Source organism: Canis lupus, chromosome 4, assembly GCF_011100685.1.
Source record: "Canis lupus familiaris isolate Mischka breed German Shepherd chromosome 4, alternate assembly UU_Cfam_GSD_1.0, whole genome shotgun sequence".
In the NCBI taxonomy this organism is placed as follows: Eukaryota; Metazoa; Chordata; class Mammalia; order Carnivora; family Canidae; genus Canis; species Canis lupus.
The window spans coordinates 24,495,038-24,514,167 of NC_049225.1; the positions used below are offsets into that span (position 1 = coordinate 24,495,038).

General features: G+C 34.6%; 1 protein-coding gene across 6 annotated transcripts in view; it reads left to right on the forward strand.

The window, feature by feature from the left end:
• Nucleotides 1–19,130, forward strand: part of FAM149B1 (family with sequence similarity 149 member B1) — a 72,400-nt gene that overhangs the window by 12,984 nt on the left and 40,286 nt on the right. For 5 of the 6 annotated variants that reach the window (XM_038534330.1, XM_038534328.1, XM_038534327.1 and 2 more), the window contains 2 exons: nucleotides 17,026–17,168; nucleotides 18,173–18,289. In XM_038534330.1, coding sequence (XP_038390258.1) covers nucleotides 17,026–17,168; nucleotides 18,173–18,289 — 260 coding nt within the window. Of the gene's footprint in view, nucleotides 1–3,930; nucleotides 4,028–17,025; nucleotides 17,169–18,172; nucleotides 18,290–19,130 lie in introns of those variants that run through there. The other variant, XM_038534329.1, reaches the window with a different exon arrangement.

Sequence of the window (19,130 nt, forward strand, 5' to 3'; positions counted from 1 at the left end):
CCTACATGGAGCCTGCTTCTCTCTCTGCCCCTCTCTCTGTCTCTCTCATGAATAAATAAATAAAATATTTAAAAAAAAATAAATAAATTGCATAGGTCAGTTTGGGGAGGACTGCTATCTTAATGATACTGAGTTTTCCTATTCATGAATTTGATATATAAATCTTTTCATTTTTTAAAAAGTTTATTTAAGTAATCTCTATACTCAATAGGGACTTGAATTCTTGACCCCAAGATCAACACTCAACATGCTCTTCTGACTGAGCCAGCCAGGCTCTCCATAAATCTTTTCATTTAATATCAGTTTCTTTAATATCTTTTAATAAATTGTTATAATTCTGTCCATAAAGGTCCATTTGTTGAAGATTTATTCGTAGGTACCTTATATGATACAATATTAAAAATTACATTTTTAATTTATTTATTATTGTTATATGGGTGTATGGTACCTGTTTGTTTTTTTTTTAATTTTTTAAATTTATTTATGGTAGTCACAGAGAGAGAGAGAGAGGCAGAGACACAGGCAGAGGGAGAAGCAGGCTCCATGCACCGGGAGCCCGATGTGGGACTCGATCCTGGGTCTCCAGGATCGCGCCCTGGACCAAAGGCAGGTGCTAAACCGCTGCGCCACCCAGGGATCCCGGCACCTGTTTTTTAAGGTAACTGAGTTCTGTGATAATGTTGGCCTCTAGCAAAAATTTATATTCTTTGTCATGTTTTTAAAACTTCTAATATTGTACTTACATATTTTAATAGATTTCTCCTCTATTTAATATTAGATTTAACTTTCACTGGATTTTTTTTTTTACTGTGATAATTAATTTATGTAACACAGAATTTACTCTTTTTTTTTTTTTTTTTAATTTATGATAGTTACACACACGGGGAGAGAGAGAGAGAGAGAGAGAGAGAGAGAGAGAGAGGCAGAGGGAGAAGCAGGCTCCATGCACCAGGAGCCTGACGTGGGATTCGATCCTGGGTGTCCAGGATCGGGCCCTGGGCCAAAGGCAGACGCTAAACCGCTGCGCCACCCAGGGATCCCGAATTTACTCTTTTAAAGTGAACAGTGAAGTGGTTTTTAGTATATTCACAAAGTTATGTAATCATTACTAGTGACTAATTTCGGGACATTTGTATTATCCCCCCAAAGAGGTCCCATACACATTAGCTATCACTCTGCACTCCTCCTGCCCCCCAGCCCCCTGAGAACCACCAATCTGCCTTCTGTCTGTGTGGACCATTTCATTTCATATAAATGAATCATACAATGTGACCTTTTGTGTCTGGCTTATTGCATCTCACATTATTTTCAAGATTTAGCCATGTTTTAGCATGTGTCAGAACTTCTTTTTTATTGATGAATATACTTCCAAAAATACTAAAGTTTTGTTCATCTATTCATTAGTTGATGGACATTTGGATGGTTTTGTTTTTTTGGCTATTATGAATAATTCCATTCTGAGTATTTGTGTACAAATTTTTCTATAGGCATATGTTTTGAATATTCTTAGGTATATAACTAGAAGTGGGATTGCTAGGTCATATGAAAACTATTTTAATTTTTTGAAGAATACATTTATCATTGACCTTTATTGCAATGATTGTGTTTTCAAGGTTTTTAGTTAGTATATAGATAATGTTGGTATTTTCCTTGTATCACACAAACACTTCATTGCAGGTATCACATGTAAGAGTAGGTAAGTCCTTTTAATTCCATTTTTTTTAAGGTTGTGTCTTAATGAAATCTATAGTCTGAGATCAGAGTTGCAAATGCTATGTACAATATTTTCTTAAAAACTTGAAACAACCTCAAATTTACAGGAAAGTTACAAGTACACTACAAAGAACTATTTTTCATGACCAACTTGAGAGCAAGTTACTGACATGATTCCCCCTCATACTAAAGATTTTTGTATGTATTTTCTTCAAACAAGGACACTACATGACCAGAGTGTAAGCATCAAATTCTGGAACCCAACAGTGATACATGGCTACCATCTAATCCTCTAGACCTCATTAAAATTTCACTAGTTATCCCAATAATATCCTTTATAGAAAAAGTTCACTTAACGTTGTTATGTCTCTTTAGTTTCCATCTGTGATATCACAGGTATGAGCTTGTTTTTCTCATTGCATTCTATTTGGTGGCACATGGTTCCATTTGTCCTATTACTGATGATGTTCACTTTGATCACTTAATTAAGGTCTGGTGTCTTACACCTTAATTTTTTCTGTTGTTTCAAAGTATTTTGTGGAGGGCTGCCTGCGTGGCTCAGTTGGTTGAGTATCTGCCTTCAGCTTAGGTCATGATCCCAACACCCTGGGATTGCCCAAGTTGAGTTGGGCTCCTTGCTCAGCAGGGAGTCTGCTTCTCCTGCTCCCTTTGCCCCTTCCTTTGCTCGTGCTCCCCCTGCCAAAAAAATAAATAAATAAAATATTTTTTAAAAAGTATTTTTTGGAGAGGTAACTTTGAAATTATGTAGCTGCTATCCTATTCCTCATCAAACTTTCAATTTTTGAATTTATTTACATCAGCGTAGATTTGCGGATTCCTATTTTATTCAGTGAGTTATATCATTATCATTACTTATTTTGAAGTTCATATTTTCCCAGCTTTTAGCCAGTAGAAGTCCCTTCGTACTGGCAGAAGCCAGTAGGACATATTGACATGTTCTCATCTCACTTTCTGGCACAAGATACTCGAGACTTATTTTGTACTTGCTTTGGCCCAGCGCTGGAATCAGCCACTTCTCTAAGGAGCCCTGGTTCCTTTTAGTGCCACATTTAGAAACAAATATTTGGGTGCTAAGTATGTTCATTGCTTTTTAGTTGTCCCTGAAGACCCTCTCAGTGGACAGGACTAGGGAATCTATGTATGTATTTCCCCTATTCCATTCTGACATGACAAAGTTCATTCTAGTTTTTTCCTCTTTCATATTTGTAACTTCTTTCTTTGATACTAAGCAACCTGGATTCTATTATCCTTAATATATTTACTTATTTGATAAATGCCCCTGAATGTAACCAGTTTCCTTCTAATGCCTTTCTTACTTCACAAATGTTTTAATACCTTATACCGGGTCACTACCCCCTGTACCCTTTCACCCATTGGATGTTGTTCTCACCCTGCTCAGAGCCAGACACCCATAGTAGTCCTGACTTCCATACAGGTACCTTCTTCACCCTTCTTGGACTATCACCATGTGTGAGGCTGCCTGCTCTCCACATAGCCTTCTCTCTATTCTGGTACCATCATTACAAGCAGGTTGCCTTCCACATGGACATCCTCTTCATCTTACTTGTGCTCCAATACTCTGCAACAACCTACTCTCCAGCCTAAAAACACCCACTATGACACTGTACTTTCAAAGCCATGCCAGTATATATCCCATCTTACGTGCTCTTCTTTCAAGATATTGATACTTCTCCATTGAGAGTTTTTTCCTCTTGAACCTGAATGACTGTTTGGCTCAATCAGTAGCATGCAGTGAATGTGACGCTGTATAATTTTCTAGATTAGAAGGTAACACAGCTTCTGCCTGCCTCTGTTTCTCTCTCTCTCTCTCTCTCTCTCTCTCTGGATACTTGACCTGGAATCCAGCCACCATATTGTGAGGAAGTTCAGACCAGACCACATGGGAAAACCCATGTGGAGATGAACTGAAGCCCCCAGCTAAAAGCCAGCATCAACTGCTGCTAGATATTTGAGTGAATGAGCATTCAAATGAATTCAGGTCCAAGCTTTTCAATTTTTCAACTGATATCTCAGATATTGTGGAGAAGAGAGAAGCCATTCCTGTTGTGATCTCTAAAAATTCCTGACCTATGTAAACCTGAGGAAATAATACATGATGCTGTTTTAAGTCATTAAATTTTAGAGTAATTTGTTATACTGCCAAAGTAACTAGAACACCCCTCTTGCATTGCTCAGGGTCAAGAAGACTGCTTAGATGCAGGCCATCTTCCTACACAGACACCTTCATTACTGTGCTTGGGTTCCAATTTCATATACCAGAGTGCCCTCCCAGGTTGGTTGATGCTTTCCTTATTCTGTTCTGGCTTTGAAAACCCTATGTTGGGTGTCGCTTGAAGCACTGGATAATAGGCAACACATATCTACAGTCCCTGAGAGAAGGGAAACTCATAAGGTGGGCCCCTGGTTCCTGATTGGAGATAATTTTCTGACTATCCATTTGTGAGCTCAAGTCCAAACAAGGCATGGTGATTCCATTGTGCTGAGGAACAGAGATCAGCATTCATGGAAGATGAAGCAGCTGGAATATGCAAGGCAGGGGGAGATAAAGAGCATCAGAAATTGTAAATAAGTGGGTAAATATAAAAGTGTATATTTTCTGGTGATTTATAATTTATGCAAGATGGAATTTATACTTGTAGAAGTAAAAGATGAGACAAATACAGCTGAAAGGATCAGTGATCGTAAATGGAATTATACTGTTTTAATGTTATTACATTTATGAAATAGGAAAGAGAAATTATCAAGAGAGAAATGGGAAGTATGAAGGAGGTATAAAGTGGTAAAATATTGACTCTAACTAGACTTTGATAGGTTAGAAATGCATATTATTAGTTATAGAACAAGCATTAAAAATTATAAGAAGAATAACCTATGAGGGCAGCCCTGGTGGCGCAGCGGTTTAGCGCCGCATGCAGCCTAGGGCATGATCCTGGAGACCCGGGATCGAGTCCCACATCGGGCTCCCTGCGTGGAGCCTGCTTCTCTCTCTGCCTGTGTCTCTGCCTCTCTCTATGTGTCTCTATGAATGAGTAAATAAAATCTTTAAAAAAAAAAAAAGGAAGAATAACCTAAGATGACAATTGGGGAAATAAAGTGGAATACTAACTGATATTTCATTTGTTAATCAAATAAGTCAAAAAAGGAAAAAGAAAAAAGGAAAGAATCAAGAGAGGACCAAAAAACAGAAGGGACAAATAGAAAAGAAATAGCAAGATGGTAGATTTCAATTCAACAATTAAAACAAATGTAAATGGATTAAATACTCCAATTAAAAGCAGAGATTGTCAGAATGGATAAAAAAGCAAGGTTCAACTGTATACTATGTAGAAGAGATGCATCATAAATATATAGTCACAAATAGGTTGATATTTAAAGGCTAGAGAAAGATACATCACGAACACGGTCGGCTGACATGGTTATATTAATAGGAGAGAAAATAAACTTGAAAATATGGAGTTTGTCCTAGGAAAGAGGAATATTTCCTAGTGATAAGAGGCAATTTGTTTTAGTTCAGGCTGCCACAATGAGATACCATAGACTGTGTGGCTTAAACACCAGCCACTTGTTTTCTCATTGTTCTGGAGGCTAGAAATCCAAAAGCAAGGTGCCATCCAGGTTGGTTTGTGGTGAGGCCTCTCCTCCTGGAATACTGTATCCTCACATGGCCTTGCTTGTAGGCATGTGCACAGGTGGAGTGATCTCTGGTATCTCTTCCTTTTCTTACAAGAACCATCATTCCTCAGATTAGAGTTCCACCCTTACCCCTTTTTTCCCAAATTTTTATTTATTTATTTTAATTTAATTTTTTAAAGTTTTTTTTTAAAGTTTTCTTTAAAGATTTTAAAGATTTACATACAACACCTTGTGCTCATCACAGCAAGTGCCCTACTTAGTCTCCATCACCTAGTTCACCCATCCCCCCTTTCCTTCTGGTAACCCTCAGTTTGTTCTGTATAGTTTAGAGCTTATGACCTCATTTAACCTAATATCCTTTTTAAAAGCTCCGTTTCTAAATACAATCACATTGTGGGTTAGGCTTCAACATAGGAGGACACAATTCAGTCTATAATGCAATTGACCAGGAAGACATAACAATTCTAAATAAGTACACATCTAATAGAATTTCAGTATGGATGAAGAAAGATGAAGAATGGAATACTATCAGCCATCAAAAAAATGAAATCTTGCCCTTTTCAATGACGTGGATGGAACTAGAGGATATAATGCTAAGTGAAATAAGCCAATCAGAAAAAGAGTTATCATATGATCTCATATGTGGAATTTAAGAAACAAAACAGAGGATCATAGGGGAAGAGAGGAAAGAATAAAACAAGATGAAATCTGGGAGACAAACCATAAGAAACTCTTAATTATAGGAAACAAACTGAAGGTTGCTGGAAGGGGGAGGGAGGGCGGGAGATAGGGCAACTGGGTGATGAACTTAAGGAGGACTCCTGATGTAATGAGCACTAGGTATTATATAAGTCTGATGAATCACTGACCTCTACCTCTGAAACCAATAATATATTGGTTATATATTAATTAATTGAATTTAAATAAAAATTTAAAAACTCGGGATCCCTGGGTGGCGCAGCGGTTTAGCGCCTGCCTTTGGCCCAGGGCGCGATCCTGGAGACCCGGGATCGAATCCCACGTCAGGCTCCCGGTGCATGGAGCCTGCTTCTCCCTCTGCCTATGTCTCTGCCTCTCTCTCTCTCTCTGTGTGTGACTATCATAAATAAATTAAAAAAAAAATAAAAAAAAAAAACTCACAAAAGGATAACAAAAAAAGAAAACTGATAAAATTAAAGAGATGGATTGGTGAACTCACAATTATTGTTGAAGCTTTTAATAATTAATAGAACAATTAGAAAATCAGTAAAAATATACAAGATCTGATGCTATACCCAGTAAATACAGAGTACATATTCTTCTGAAGCACACGTGTAATGTTCACAAGTACAGACTGTATGGTGGACTGTAAAATGTCTCAATAATATTCAAAAGATTAAATTTCACAGAATATATTCTCTGACCACAACAGAATTAAATTAGAAATCAGTAACAATAAGATACCTAGAAAACCCCCAAATATTTGAAAGTTAAACAACACGCTTCCAAATATCAAATTACAAGGAAAATTAGAGGGTATTTTGAATTACATAATAATAAAAACACAAAATATCAAAATATTTAGGTGCTACTAATGTACTTTTTACAAGGAAGTTTGTAGCTTTTTTTAAGATTTTATTTATTTATTCATGAGAGACATATACAGAGAGAGGCACAGAGACATAGGCAGAGGGAGAACTGTGCGGAGTCTGATACAGGACTTGATCCCAGGACCCCAGGATCATGACCTGAGACAAAGGCAGGTACTCAACCACTGAATCACCCAGGTGCCCCAGAAGTTTGTAGCTTTAATTTTTTAAAGATTTTTATTTATTCATGAGAGAGAGAGAGAGAGTGGCAGAGACATAGGCAGAAGCAGGCTCCCCACAAGGAGCCCGATGTGGGACTCGATCGCACACTCTGGGATCATGCCCTGAGTCGAAGGCAGACGCTCAATCACTGAGCCACCCAGGTGTCCCAGAAGTTTGTAGCTTTAAACACCTATTTTATTTTATTTATTTATTTTTGATTTTATTTATTTATTCATGAAAGACAGAGAGAGGGAGAGAGAGAGAGAGAGATGCAGAGACACAGGCAGAGGGAGAAGCAGGCTCCATTCAGGAAACCCGACGTGTGACTCGATCCTGGGTCTCCAGGATCAGGCCCCATGCCGAAGGTGGCACTAAACCACTGAGCCACCCAGGCCAAAACACCTATTTTAGAAAAGAATACAGCTTTGAATGAATAATTTGTTCCTACCTTAGGATACTGGGAAAGAATAAACCCAAAGAAGAATGAAGGAAATAATGAAGAGCAAAAATCAGTGAAACAGAAAACAAATAAAAGCAAATGAGGAAATCCAAGAGTTGATCCTTAGAAAAGATTAATAATTAATAAACTCTCTGGAGATAGTGCTCAAGAAAAAGCAAGGAAACACAAATCACAAATACCATGAATGAAAGAGGAAAGATCACCTTAAATCCTATACACATTAAGACTATTAGTAGTAGGAACAATTTTATGCTAATAAATTCTAAAACTTAGATAAAATGGGCAAATCCCTTTAAAAATCTGAATAGTTGTAAAATTTGTAAGGAAACTGAATCAACTCTCTTAGAGAAAGTTTTAGGCCTAGGTGGTTTCACTACTGAATCTATCATGCAATTTTTTGGAAGAAATAATAGTCACACAAGCTTTTTCAAAGAAATAGTAGCATTTTTAATTTACATTATGAGGCCAGCATAATATTGATGCCGCAAACCTGACAAAAACATGTCATAAAAGAAAATTATGGAGTGGGACTTCTAGTTTGGCAGAATGAATAGCTTGACAAGTCTTCTTCCCCAAAAGCAGCAATAAAACTCGATAAAATAGTCAAAGCAACCATTTTAGGAAATTGATGAAAGGTACTTAACAAAGCAAAGCAGTTATTCACTAAAATCAGCAGAACCATGTGTTAATAACAGTGAGAGCCTGTACAGAGGGACAAGCCGTAATAACTAGCAGCTTCACTACCAGAGAGGACTCAGTAGTTCGGAGCAGAACTTGGACAAACTTCTATACCCAATGCCATCATTAATAACAGTAGCAAACTCTGTGGTGTACAAACGAGGCAAAATAGTGGCTCAGATAATCTGTGGATTTTGTACTGGCTAGGGCAAAGAAAATCAATTGTCAGACTATCCAGAAATTTACCAAGGAGATCTGGGAAATAATATAGTCATAGTGGTCTGATAAACTCTCCACATATCCAAACAGCATGCAAATATAGAGATCATGAAAGGACACAAAAATTAAAAGCCAAGGCAGACAAAATAAACAGAATACTACTATAGAAACACAAAGACATTTCATAATGATAAAAAGACCAATTTATCAGGAAAATAAAGCAATTACAAATATATACACACTAATAATCATGCCTTAAAGTATAAAGTAAAATTTGACAGAAGTGAAGGAGAAACAAACCACACAATTATAGCCAGAGACTTCAATACACTACTCCCAATACTTGATAGAACAACTAGACAGAAAATCAGCAAGCATACTGAAGACTTGAACAACACTGTTAACAAACTTGACCTAACATTCCACCCAAAGACAAAAGAATATATATTCTATATATAAAACAAATTTCATAACCCTACAAGGACTGTAACTATACAAGGTATGTTCTCCAACCACACTGGAATTAAGTTAGAAATCGAAACCTAGAAATTTGGGATATTCTCAAATATTTGGAAAATTAAGCAGTTCTCTTTTAATTAACTGATGGGTTGAAGAAGAACTCTACAAGGGAAATTAGAGAATATTTTTAATTGAATGAAAAGGGAAAAACAATATCAAAATTTGTAGGATGTAGCTCAAGTGGTGTTTAGAGAAAAATTAATAGCTTGAAATCCTATGGGGGTAAAATCAAGCTCATAGACACAGAGAACAGATTGTTTGCCAAAGATGGGAGTCAGGGAGTGGGCAAAATGGATGAAGGCAGTCAAAATTTAAAAGCTTCTAGTTATAAAGTAAGTAAGTAATGGGGATGTAATATACAGCATGGTGACTACAGTAAAAAATATTGTATTGCATATTTGAAAGTTGCTAAGAGAGATCAAGAAAAAATTCTGTAACTATGTATGGTGACATATTTTAACTAGATTTATTGTGATCATTTTACAATATAAATTATGATAAAATTTTTAAAAAAGAAAAAAGATAAAGGAGGGTCTCAAATCAATAACATGAGCTTCTACCTTTAGAAACTAAAAAAGGAAACTAAACCAAAAGCAAGCAGAAGAAAGGAAATAATACAGATTAGAATAGAAATGAATGAAATAGAAAACAAAAAACAATAGGGAAAATCAGTAAAGTCAAAAGTGGGTTCTTTGAAAAAAATTAAACAAAATTGACAAGTCTTTAGCTAGTCTGACCAAGGAAAAAGACACAAATTAACAAGATTAGAAGTGAATGAGCAGGACATAATTATTGACTCTTCAGAAATGAAAAGGACTGAGGAACTGTAATAAGCAATTTCATGCTAAGAAATTAGATAATTTAGGGACACCTGGGTGGCTCAGCAGTTGAGCCTCTGCCTTCGGCCCAGGGCATGATCCTGGCATGGAGCCTGCTTCTCTCTCTGCCTATGTCTCTGCCTCTCTCTCTCTCTCTCTGTCTCTCATGCATAAATAAAATCTTAAAAAAAAAACTTAGATAATTTAGATGTAATTGACAAATTTCTAGAAAGACAACTGACTCAAAAAGAAATTAAAAATCCATATAGATCTATAATAAATAAATTAGTAATTAAAAATCTTCCTACAAAGAAAAACCCAGGCATAAATAGCTTCATTGATAAATTCTATCAAATATTTAAAGGAATAAATAATAGCTATCTTTCATAAACTTTTTTAGAAAATAGAGAAAGGAACAATTCCCAACTCATCCCATGAAGCCAATACACCCTGCTACCAAAGCCAAAGACATCACAAGAAAAGAATTCTGTATGCAAAAATTCTATAGAATCCACAAAACAAACAAATCTATTAGAACTAATAGAGTTTAACAAGGCCACAAGATACAAGGTCAATATAAAAAATTGATTTAAATATTTAAAGAAAAATATTACCAGTCTTTCAGAAAAGAATTCATTCCCTGAGGCCATTATTAGCCTGACACCCAAGTCAGACAAAGACATTACAAGAAAACTACAAATTAATATCCTTCTTAAAATTAAACACAAAAACTTTAAATTATTAGCAAACCAAATCTAGCATCATAAAGGGATTATTTACCTTGACATAATGTGATTTATTCCAGGAATGCACAGCTTATGTTAAACATTAGAAAATTAATTTAATACATCATACATCATTCCATGAAATGATATATAGAATGATGGAATAAAAGACAAAAAGGACATCATCTCAGTAGACACAGAAATAGCATTTGACAAAATGCAATGTCTATTCATGATAGAAACTCAAAAAAACTAGAAATCAAAAGGAATTTCATCAACCTGACAAAGGGCATTTCAAAAAACTTGCAGCTAACATTGTATATAATGGGGAAAGACCAAATATTTTCCTCTTTAAGATCAGGAACAAGGTAAGGATATCCACACACCACTTTTTAATTTATTTTATTTTTATTTTTATTCCAGTATAGTTAACATACAATGTCATATTAGTTTCAAATGTACAAGATAGTATTCAACAGTTCTATACATTACTAAGTGCTCATCCTAAGTATACTGTTAATCTACTTCCCATATTTTATCCATGCCCCTACCCACTTCCCCTCTGGTAGCCATCAGTTTGTTCTCTATAGTTAAGAGTCTGTTTCTTGGTTTGTATTTTTTTTCTGTTTGTTTTGTTTCTTAAATTCCACATGTGAGTGAAATCATAAAGCATTTGTCTTTCTCTTATTTCACTTAGCATTATACCCTCTAGATCCATCCATGTTCTTCCAAATGGCGAGACTTCATTCTTTTCTATGGCCGAGTAATATTGCTGTGTGTGTGCGTGCATGTATACATACCACATCTTCTTTATCCACTCATCTATAATGGACACATGGTTGCTTCCGTATCTTGACTATTGTAAATAATGCTGCAGTAAGCATAGGGATACATCTATCTTTTTTAGTTAATGTTTACATATTCTTTGGGTAAATCTCCAGTTCTATTTGTCACTTTTATTCAGCATTGTACTGGAGGTTTTACTCAGTGCTGTTAAGATAATATAAGGAAATGAAAGGCATCCACATTAAAAGGAGAAAAAATGAGTGGCAAATATCAGAAAGGGAGACAGAACATGAAAGACTCCTAACTCTGGGAAACGAACTAGGGGTGGTGGAAGGGGAGGTGGGCAGGGGGTGGGGGTGACTGGGTGACAGGCACTGAGGTGGGCACTTGACGGGATGAGCACTGGGTGTTATTCTATATGTTGGCAAATTGAACACCAATAAAAAATAAATTTATTAAAAAATAAAAAAATAAATATTGTCAGCGTATATGAAACAGCAGTAACAACAACAACAACAACAACAAAAAGGCATCCACGTTGGAAAGGACTAAATAAAAACTATCTTCATTTGCAGATGACATGATAGAAAATCCTGAAGAGTTCACACTCCTTCTAACCCCACAAAATCTACTAGAAGAAATAAGTTCAGTAAGATCACAGTATATCAGATCAATTTATAAAAATCAATTATGAAAAAAAAAATAAATAAAAAAAAAATAAAAAAAAAATAAAAATCAATTATGAATGTGGCATGTTTACCTAATAGAATATTATCCAGCCATAAAAAGGAAAGTACTAATACATGCTATGCTCTGGATGAACCTTAAAAGGGGGCTCAATGAGAGAAGCCAGACACAAAAGGCTATTATATGATTCTATATAATGAAATGTCCAGAAGAGCAAATCCAGAGACAAAAAGTAGGTTAGTTGTGGCCAAGGACTGGTAGAAAGAGAAATGCAGTGTGATTGCTAATGGAGACAGGATTTCTTTTGGGGATGATGAAATATTCTGGGATTAGATACTGGTGATGTTTACACAACTGTGAATATACTACAAACTATTGGCCCCAAACCACTAACTTGCACACTTTAAAAAGATGAATTTCATAGCATATGAATTATATTTAAATTTAAAAATCTTTCTACACATTAGCACATGAACAACTCAAAATGAAAATAAAAAATAGCCCCTTTCACGAAGATGGCGCCGAAGGCGAAGAAGGAAGCCCCTGCCCCTCCCAAAGCCGAAGCCAAAGCAAAGGCTTTGAAAGCTAAGAAAGCGGTGCTGAAAGGCGTGCACAGTCACAAAAAAAAGAAGATCCGCACGTCACCTACATTCCGACGACCCAAGACCCTGCGTCTCCGAAGGCAGCCCAAATATCCTCGAAAGAGCGCCCCCAGGAGAAACAAGCTTGATCACTATGCCATCATCAAGTTCCCCTTAACTACTGAGTCAGCCATGAAGAAAATAGAAGACAACAACACACTTGGGTTCATTGTGGATGTCAAGGCCAATAAGCACCAGATCAAACAGGCTGTGAAGAAGCTCTATGACATTGATGTGGCCAAGGTCAACACCTTGATCAGGCCTGATGGAGAGAAGAAAGCATATGTTCGACTGGCTCCTGACTATGATGCTTTGGATGTTGCCAACAAAATTGGGATCATCTAAACTGAGTCCAGCCGGCTATAAATCTAAATATAAATTTTTTCACCATAAAAAAAAAAAAAAATAAAAATAAAATAAAAAATAACATCAATTCACAATAGAACAAAAGGGATAAACTTAACAAAAGAAGCACAAAACTTATACACTGGGAATTTCAAAACTTTGCTGAGAAAATGATATATAAACACATTCATGTTCATAGATTGGAACACTAAATATTAAGACTGCATTTCTTCCCAAATTGATGTATATGATGTATACATACAATACATTCCCTATCAAAATCCCTACCAGTTTTTGTAGAAACTGATTAAGCTGATCCTAAGATGGATATGGAATTGTAAAGGAGTCAGATCAGCCTAAACAATATTTAAACAAAAGGAGAAAGTCAGAGGAACTTACACTCTCCTATTTTAAAACTTAATAAAATGATGCTATAATCAAAACAGTGTGGTACTGACATAAGAACAGGCATAATGATCAATAGAACAGAACTGGTAATCCAGAAATAAACCCTTACATTTAGAGTCAATTGATTTTTGACAAAGATGCTGAAGACAAAAACTGTCAATCTTTTAGAAAAAAATATGAGAAAACCTGCAATACAACAATATACAATATGACACCCCAAAAGCACAAGCCTAAAAAATTGGATAAATTTGACTCCATCAATATTAAAATCATTTGTGCTTTCAAATATATCATCAAGGGAATGAAAGGTCAAACCACAGGTAGGGAGAGAATATTTGCAATAGTACATGTATTTGACAAAGGACTTGTATCCAAAACTTAAAAACTCTGTACTAAGAAGACAGCAGGTGAAAAAAATGGGTAAAAAAACTTGAACTCCATGAAAGAAGATATATGACCAGGTAGCATATTGAAAGATGCTCAGTATCATTAATCATCAGAGAAATGCAAATTTAAAATGGTCATGATACACCACACTCACTAAAACTAAAAAGACTGACAATATCTAATTTTTACCAGAATGTAGAGCAAAATTGAATGCTCACACATTTCTGATGGGAGTGCTAAATTGTATATATGTATGAGTGTGTGTGTATATATATATATATGTATATGTGTGTTTTGCATATATATATGTATATATACACTTCAAAATAGTATAGCATTATACATAATACTCGTAAGACCCAGAAGTTCCACTTCTATATATTTATCAGAAGGAAATAAAAATATATATCCAGAAAAAGACTTGTACATGAATGTTCATATTACATTTACTCATAACAAATAATGCAAATGTCCCTCAAAAGAAGAATAGATAAATTGTAGCATATTCCTACAATGAAATTCTTCTCAGCAATAGAATGCAATGAACACTAACACATGCAGCAACATAGATGAACCTCAAAAAAATTCTGCTGAGTGAAGGAAGCTAAACATACAAAAGTACACCTGCATAATCCTATTTATACAAAGTTCTAGAACAGACAAAACTAACTTATAATGATAGAAATCAGATTAGTGGTTTCCTGACATGGGGAATGGAAGACTTCAGTTACAAAGTAGAATAAGAATACAATTGTGGAGTGATAGAAATGTTTATATATCTGGAAGATTGGGCAGCCCAGGGGCTTAGCGGTTTGGCGCCGCCTTCAGCCCAGGGCCTGATCCTGGAGACCTGGGATCGTGTCCCATGTCCGGCTCCCTGCTTGGAGCCTGCTTCTCCCTCTGCCTGTGTCTCTGCCTCTCTCTCTCCGTGTCTCTCATGAATATATAAATAAAATCTTTAAAAAAAACTATCTGGAAGGCAATGGTAGTTAGTTGGATGAACACATTTTTCAAATATCATTGTGCTATATATACTTGAAATGTTATTGTATGTAAATTATTCAATAAGTTTATTAAACTTTAAAATACTCAAAGAATTAAATGATAAGATAGCATCCATTAAAATTATTGGGTTTTAAAACAAAGCAGATAGAGATATTTAAGAACAGACAGATACGAAGATACAGTTTGAACTCTTGGAATGAATAGCATTTGAAATATGTCAATAAATAAGGTAAACTGGATTGTATCCAGTTTACAGTTCCAGTGAAACAGAACTGTAGTAAACAATGATAAACTAAGACAATCACCTCGAACTAGAGAGCTAAAGACACTGAAAATTTGAAGAGTAGTTAGGAAACATGAAACCTGGATTAAGATGCTGTAGTACATATCTAACAGAAGTTTTAGAAAGAGGAAATATTGAAAGAAATAATCACTGATTTTTTTAAAGAATTGAGTTAAAATAACAGTATTCATGTTGAAAAGTATAACAACTGAGACAAAACAAAAACAAAAAAAAAACACTGCCAGATCAATTCCAGAGAAATTGGAAATTTAATTGGAAATTGAAAATATAAAAAGAGAAATGTTAAAAGCTATTAGAAAAGATATTCTACACATTTTAGAGTAAAAATCAGACTAACAACAGAATATTGGTCACAACAAATGCCAGATGATAATGATATTAAGTCTTCAAAATGCTAAGGAAAAAAGATATTTTCTATATGTCATATATATATTGAATGAATATATATATATGAATGATATACCTCTTATATATGCTTAATAAGATATATAAATATATCATATTTTAGCATTCAATAATGAAGGCAAAATAAAAACATCTTAAGCATCTATGAACAAGAATTTTCCATCCTTATGTATTATACATTGAGAGAACTATTAAAGGATTGATTATATCAATAAGAAAAAGGCAGAAAAAAGGAATGGGATACACACAGAATCAGAAAGCAAAGTTATTGGCAAAGCATACTGGTAAATCTAAGTAGTTACTAAAATAAGTAATATGTGTTATAAAAAAACAACATTAATACTAAAATTCAAAATAAAAACATGAAAAATACTTAGAGGAAAGTTAAAGCATATCAAAGTCCTTTTTAAAAAATGTATTTTACATAATTGGATAGCTCTTTTTTTTTAAGGTAAACAGTCTTAAAAGTTAGCCTTCATATCTATTTAGCAAAGCTTTTTTAATTGGGTAGAAGCTGATTTTTATTCTTGGAGTGAAAAATACAAATTTCTTATCTTATACTTTAATAAAAGGTTTAACTTTTCTTCCACCAGAACGTTAAAGGTGCATAAATACCGATGAAGTAGAGGACAAGCAGAGAATCAGATAACATGATCAGATTTACATTTTATAGCCATCTCTATAGGTGCTGCTAAAGAATTATAGAGGACAGGGACAACCTAAACTGTCAATTGAAAAATACAGACTACAAAATAATGCATATACACTTGGCCTTTGAACACAGGTTTGAACTATGTGGGTCCACTTTTATGTTCAATACAGTACAGTGCTGTAAATGTATTTTCTCTTATGATTTTCTTAATAACTTTTTCTTTAGTATACTTTATTATAAGAAAACAGTATGTAATACACATATAAAATATGAGATATTGGCAAAGCTTCCAGTCATCAGTATACTATTAGTAGTTAGGTTTTTGGAGACTCAAATGATATATATGGATTTTCAACTGTGCATGCAGGGGAGGTGGGGGGGTGGTCAGCACCCCTAGTCCCATGTTGTTCAGGGTCAAATGTATAGGATTAACTGTCTTCAGCTCTAAAAAAATACTGGAACCAAGCAGCTATACTAAAATTAGCAATCATTATATTTGATAGAATTATTGGTACTTTTCATTTTTTCTTCATACCTTTCTGTCTTTCAAGGTGATTATGATAAACATAGTATTTTTATGGTAAAGAAAATATTACTTTGAAAAAGTAGATATTTCTATAAATTTTCTTTAAATAGGAATAGAAAGAAAATCTAAATATTATAAGATGAAAATTCACTAACTTTTCCTTCATGGAAATTCAGCAGTATTTCAAATGGTTAAATATTAAAAACAAAATTTGATTGTTGAAAGCAACCTTTATGACTTTAAAAGCCTATCTAAATATTTTGGTGTGATATTTTCTTCTAGGAACTTGACCAAAATGCCACTGAAAAGGTCCAGGCAATGTTCACAGCCATTGATGAACTCTTGTATGAGCAGAAGTTAAGTGTGCATACTAAGAGTTTACAAGAAGAGTGCCAACAATGGACATGTAGCTTTCCTCACCTCAGGTATTAAAAGCCCTAGGGGGAATCCTTGGGTGGCTCAGCGGTTTAGCGCCTGCTTTCAGCCCAGGGCGTGATCCTGGAGACCTGGGATCGAGTCCCATGTCAGGCTCCCTGCTTGGAGCCTGCTTCTCCCTCTGCCTGTGTCTCTGTCTTTCTCTCTCTCTCTCTGTGTCTTTCATGAATAAATAAATAAAATCTGAAAAAAAAAATAAAATAAAAGCCCTAGGATTGGCTTGTATTCATAGCAAACACTAAAACTTGAAAAGTAGATATCCAAAAAAATTTATATTCTGAAATCTTTATGGGCTTGGTTTTAATGAATATAAATAAGGCCATCTGATGGATAGACTCCGTTGAGAGAAAATTCAAGTTGAAGGAAGTTTCTTGGAGTTTTCATAACTACCACTATGTTGTCCTAATTGAATAAAAACAGTTTCTATACCAGTAGCTGAAATCTGTGTATTGTGGCTGTCCAAACAGCTCTTCTTTTGAGCAAGAGGGTCAGAAAATGTACTTGTTTACACTGTTGTCTACAAGGAAATTCATATGTATACTTGAAAGCAGATATAAGCTGTTAGGAAACTTTCCTCAGAAACCATATTACTTGTACTTAACTATTTAAAACTTATTCAGCATCATGTTCTTAAGAATATAATTCATAGTTTTCACTAATTCAGGCTGGCTTTCATCCATTTTGGCAGATTTAATAAAGGTTACTGTAGAGGACAGAGGGAAAATTACAAATGTTTGCTCAGTTTCCTTGGATTTTTTCAATGGTGGGAAGCTATAGCTTTATCATTTATGTCTCCATTCTGTGGAAGGAAGCTATACCTCTAATAAGACTCTGGATTCACATTTTCTCTCAAGAATCATTCTTAATCAGTATCAGACTAAGTATGTACTGGAATTTTATATAGAGCCAGCGTATTTGTTCCAAAAATATCTACATTTTGTATGAATGACAGGTGAAGGTGTTTAACTGTCTTTTTATGTTGTTCATTTTGAAGGATTCTGGGTAGGCAGATAATCACTCCAAGTGAAGGTTATGGGCTGTATCCTAGATCCCCTTCTGTTGTTTCAGCTTCACATGAGGCAGCACTTTCTCAAGAAAGAGATTCTACTATGTAAGTATCTATAATATTTAAGTATTTATGTATCCAAATGTACAAGTGTTATACTAGGTGATTCAAAAACTTTTTACTTGTTCCTATTTAATAAAGCACATAAAATTCTGTTAAGATTGTACTTTTTGCACATACGAGAATTTTGTTATATAATTTTTTGTTCAAAAAATAAGACATTCCCTAGAGTTTAAGGATATTTTTGTTATTCAGACCTATCTCTATCTTTGTATTTCTATATGTCTATAAATACAGGAACTTCCTTCTTGAAATAAAGTGTAGATAGACTGGGTTAAAAAATTTAGGGGGTCTGAGAAACACACTTTAAAGATTTTTTTGAAAAAAAATTTGAAAAAGTGATTTTTCTTAAACATGTAATATTAATTCCAACTTAATTTCTTTATACACATTAAGCTGCTGGTTTGTTAGCTTAAACTGGGTAATTAGTATATTATTTAAAATAGCTAATTCTTTTGAATACTTCAAACTCTTTAAGCAACAGCAAAATAAACCTAAAAAAGATTATTCCACTTTCTTACAACATACACAAAAACAAATTCAAAATGTGAGATCTGAAACCATAAAAGTCCTAGAAGAGAACACAGGCAGTAACCTCTTTGATATCAGCTATAGCAACTTTTTTCTTTTTTCTGGGTATGTCTCCTGAAGCAAGGGAAACAAAAGCAAAAATAAATTATTGGGCTTCATCAAAAATAAGAAGCTTCTGCACAGCAAAGGAAACAGTCAACAAAACTAAAAGGCAACCTATAGAGAGGGAGAAGATATTTGCAAATCTGATAAAGGGTTAGTATCCAAAATATATAAAGAACTTATAAAACTTATA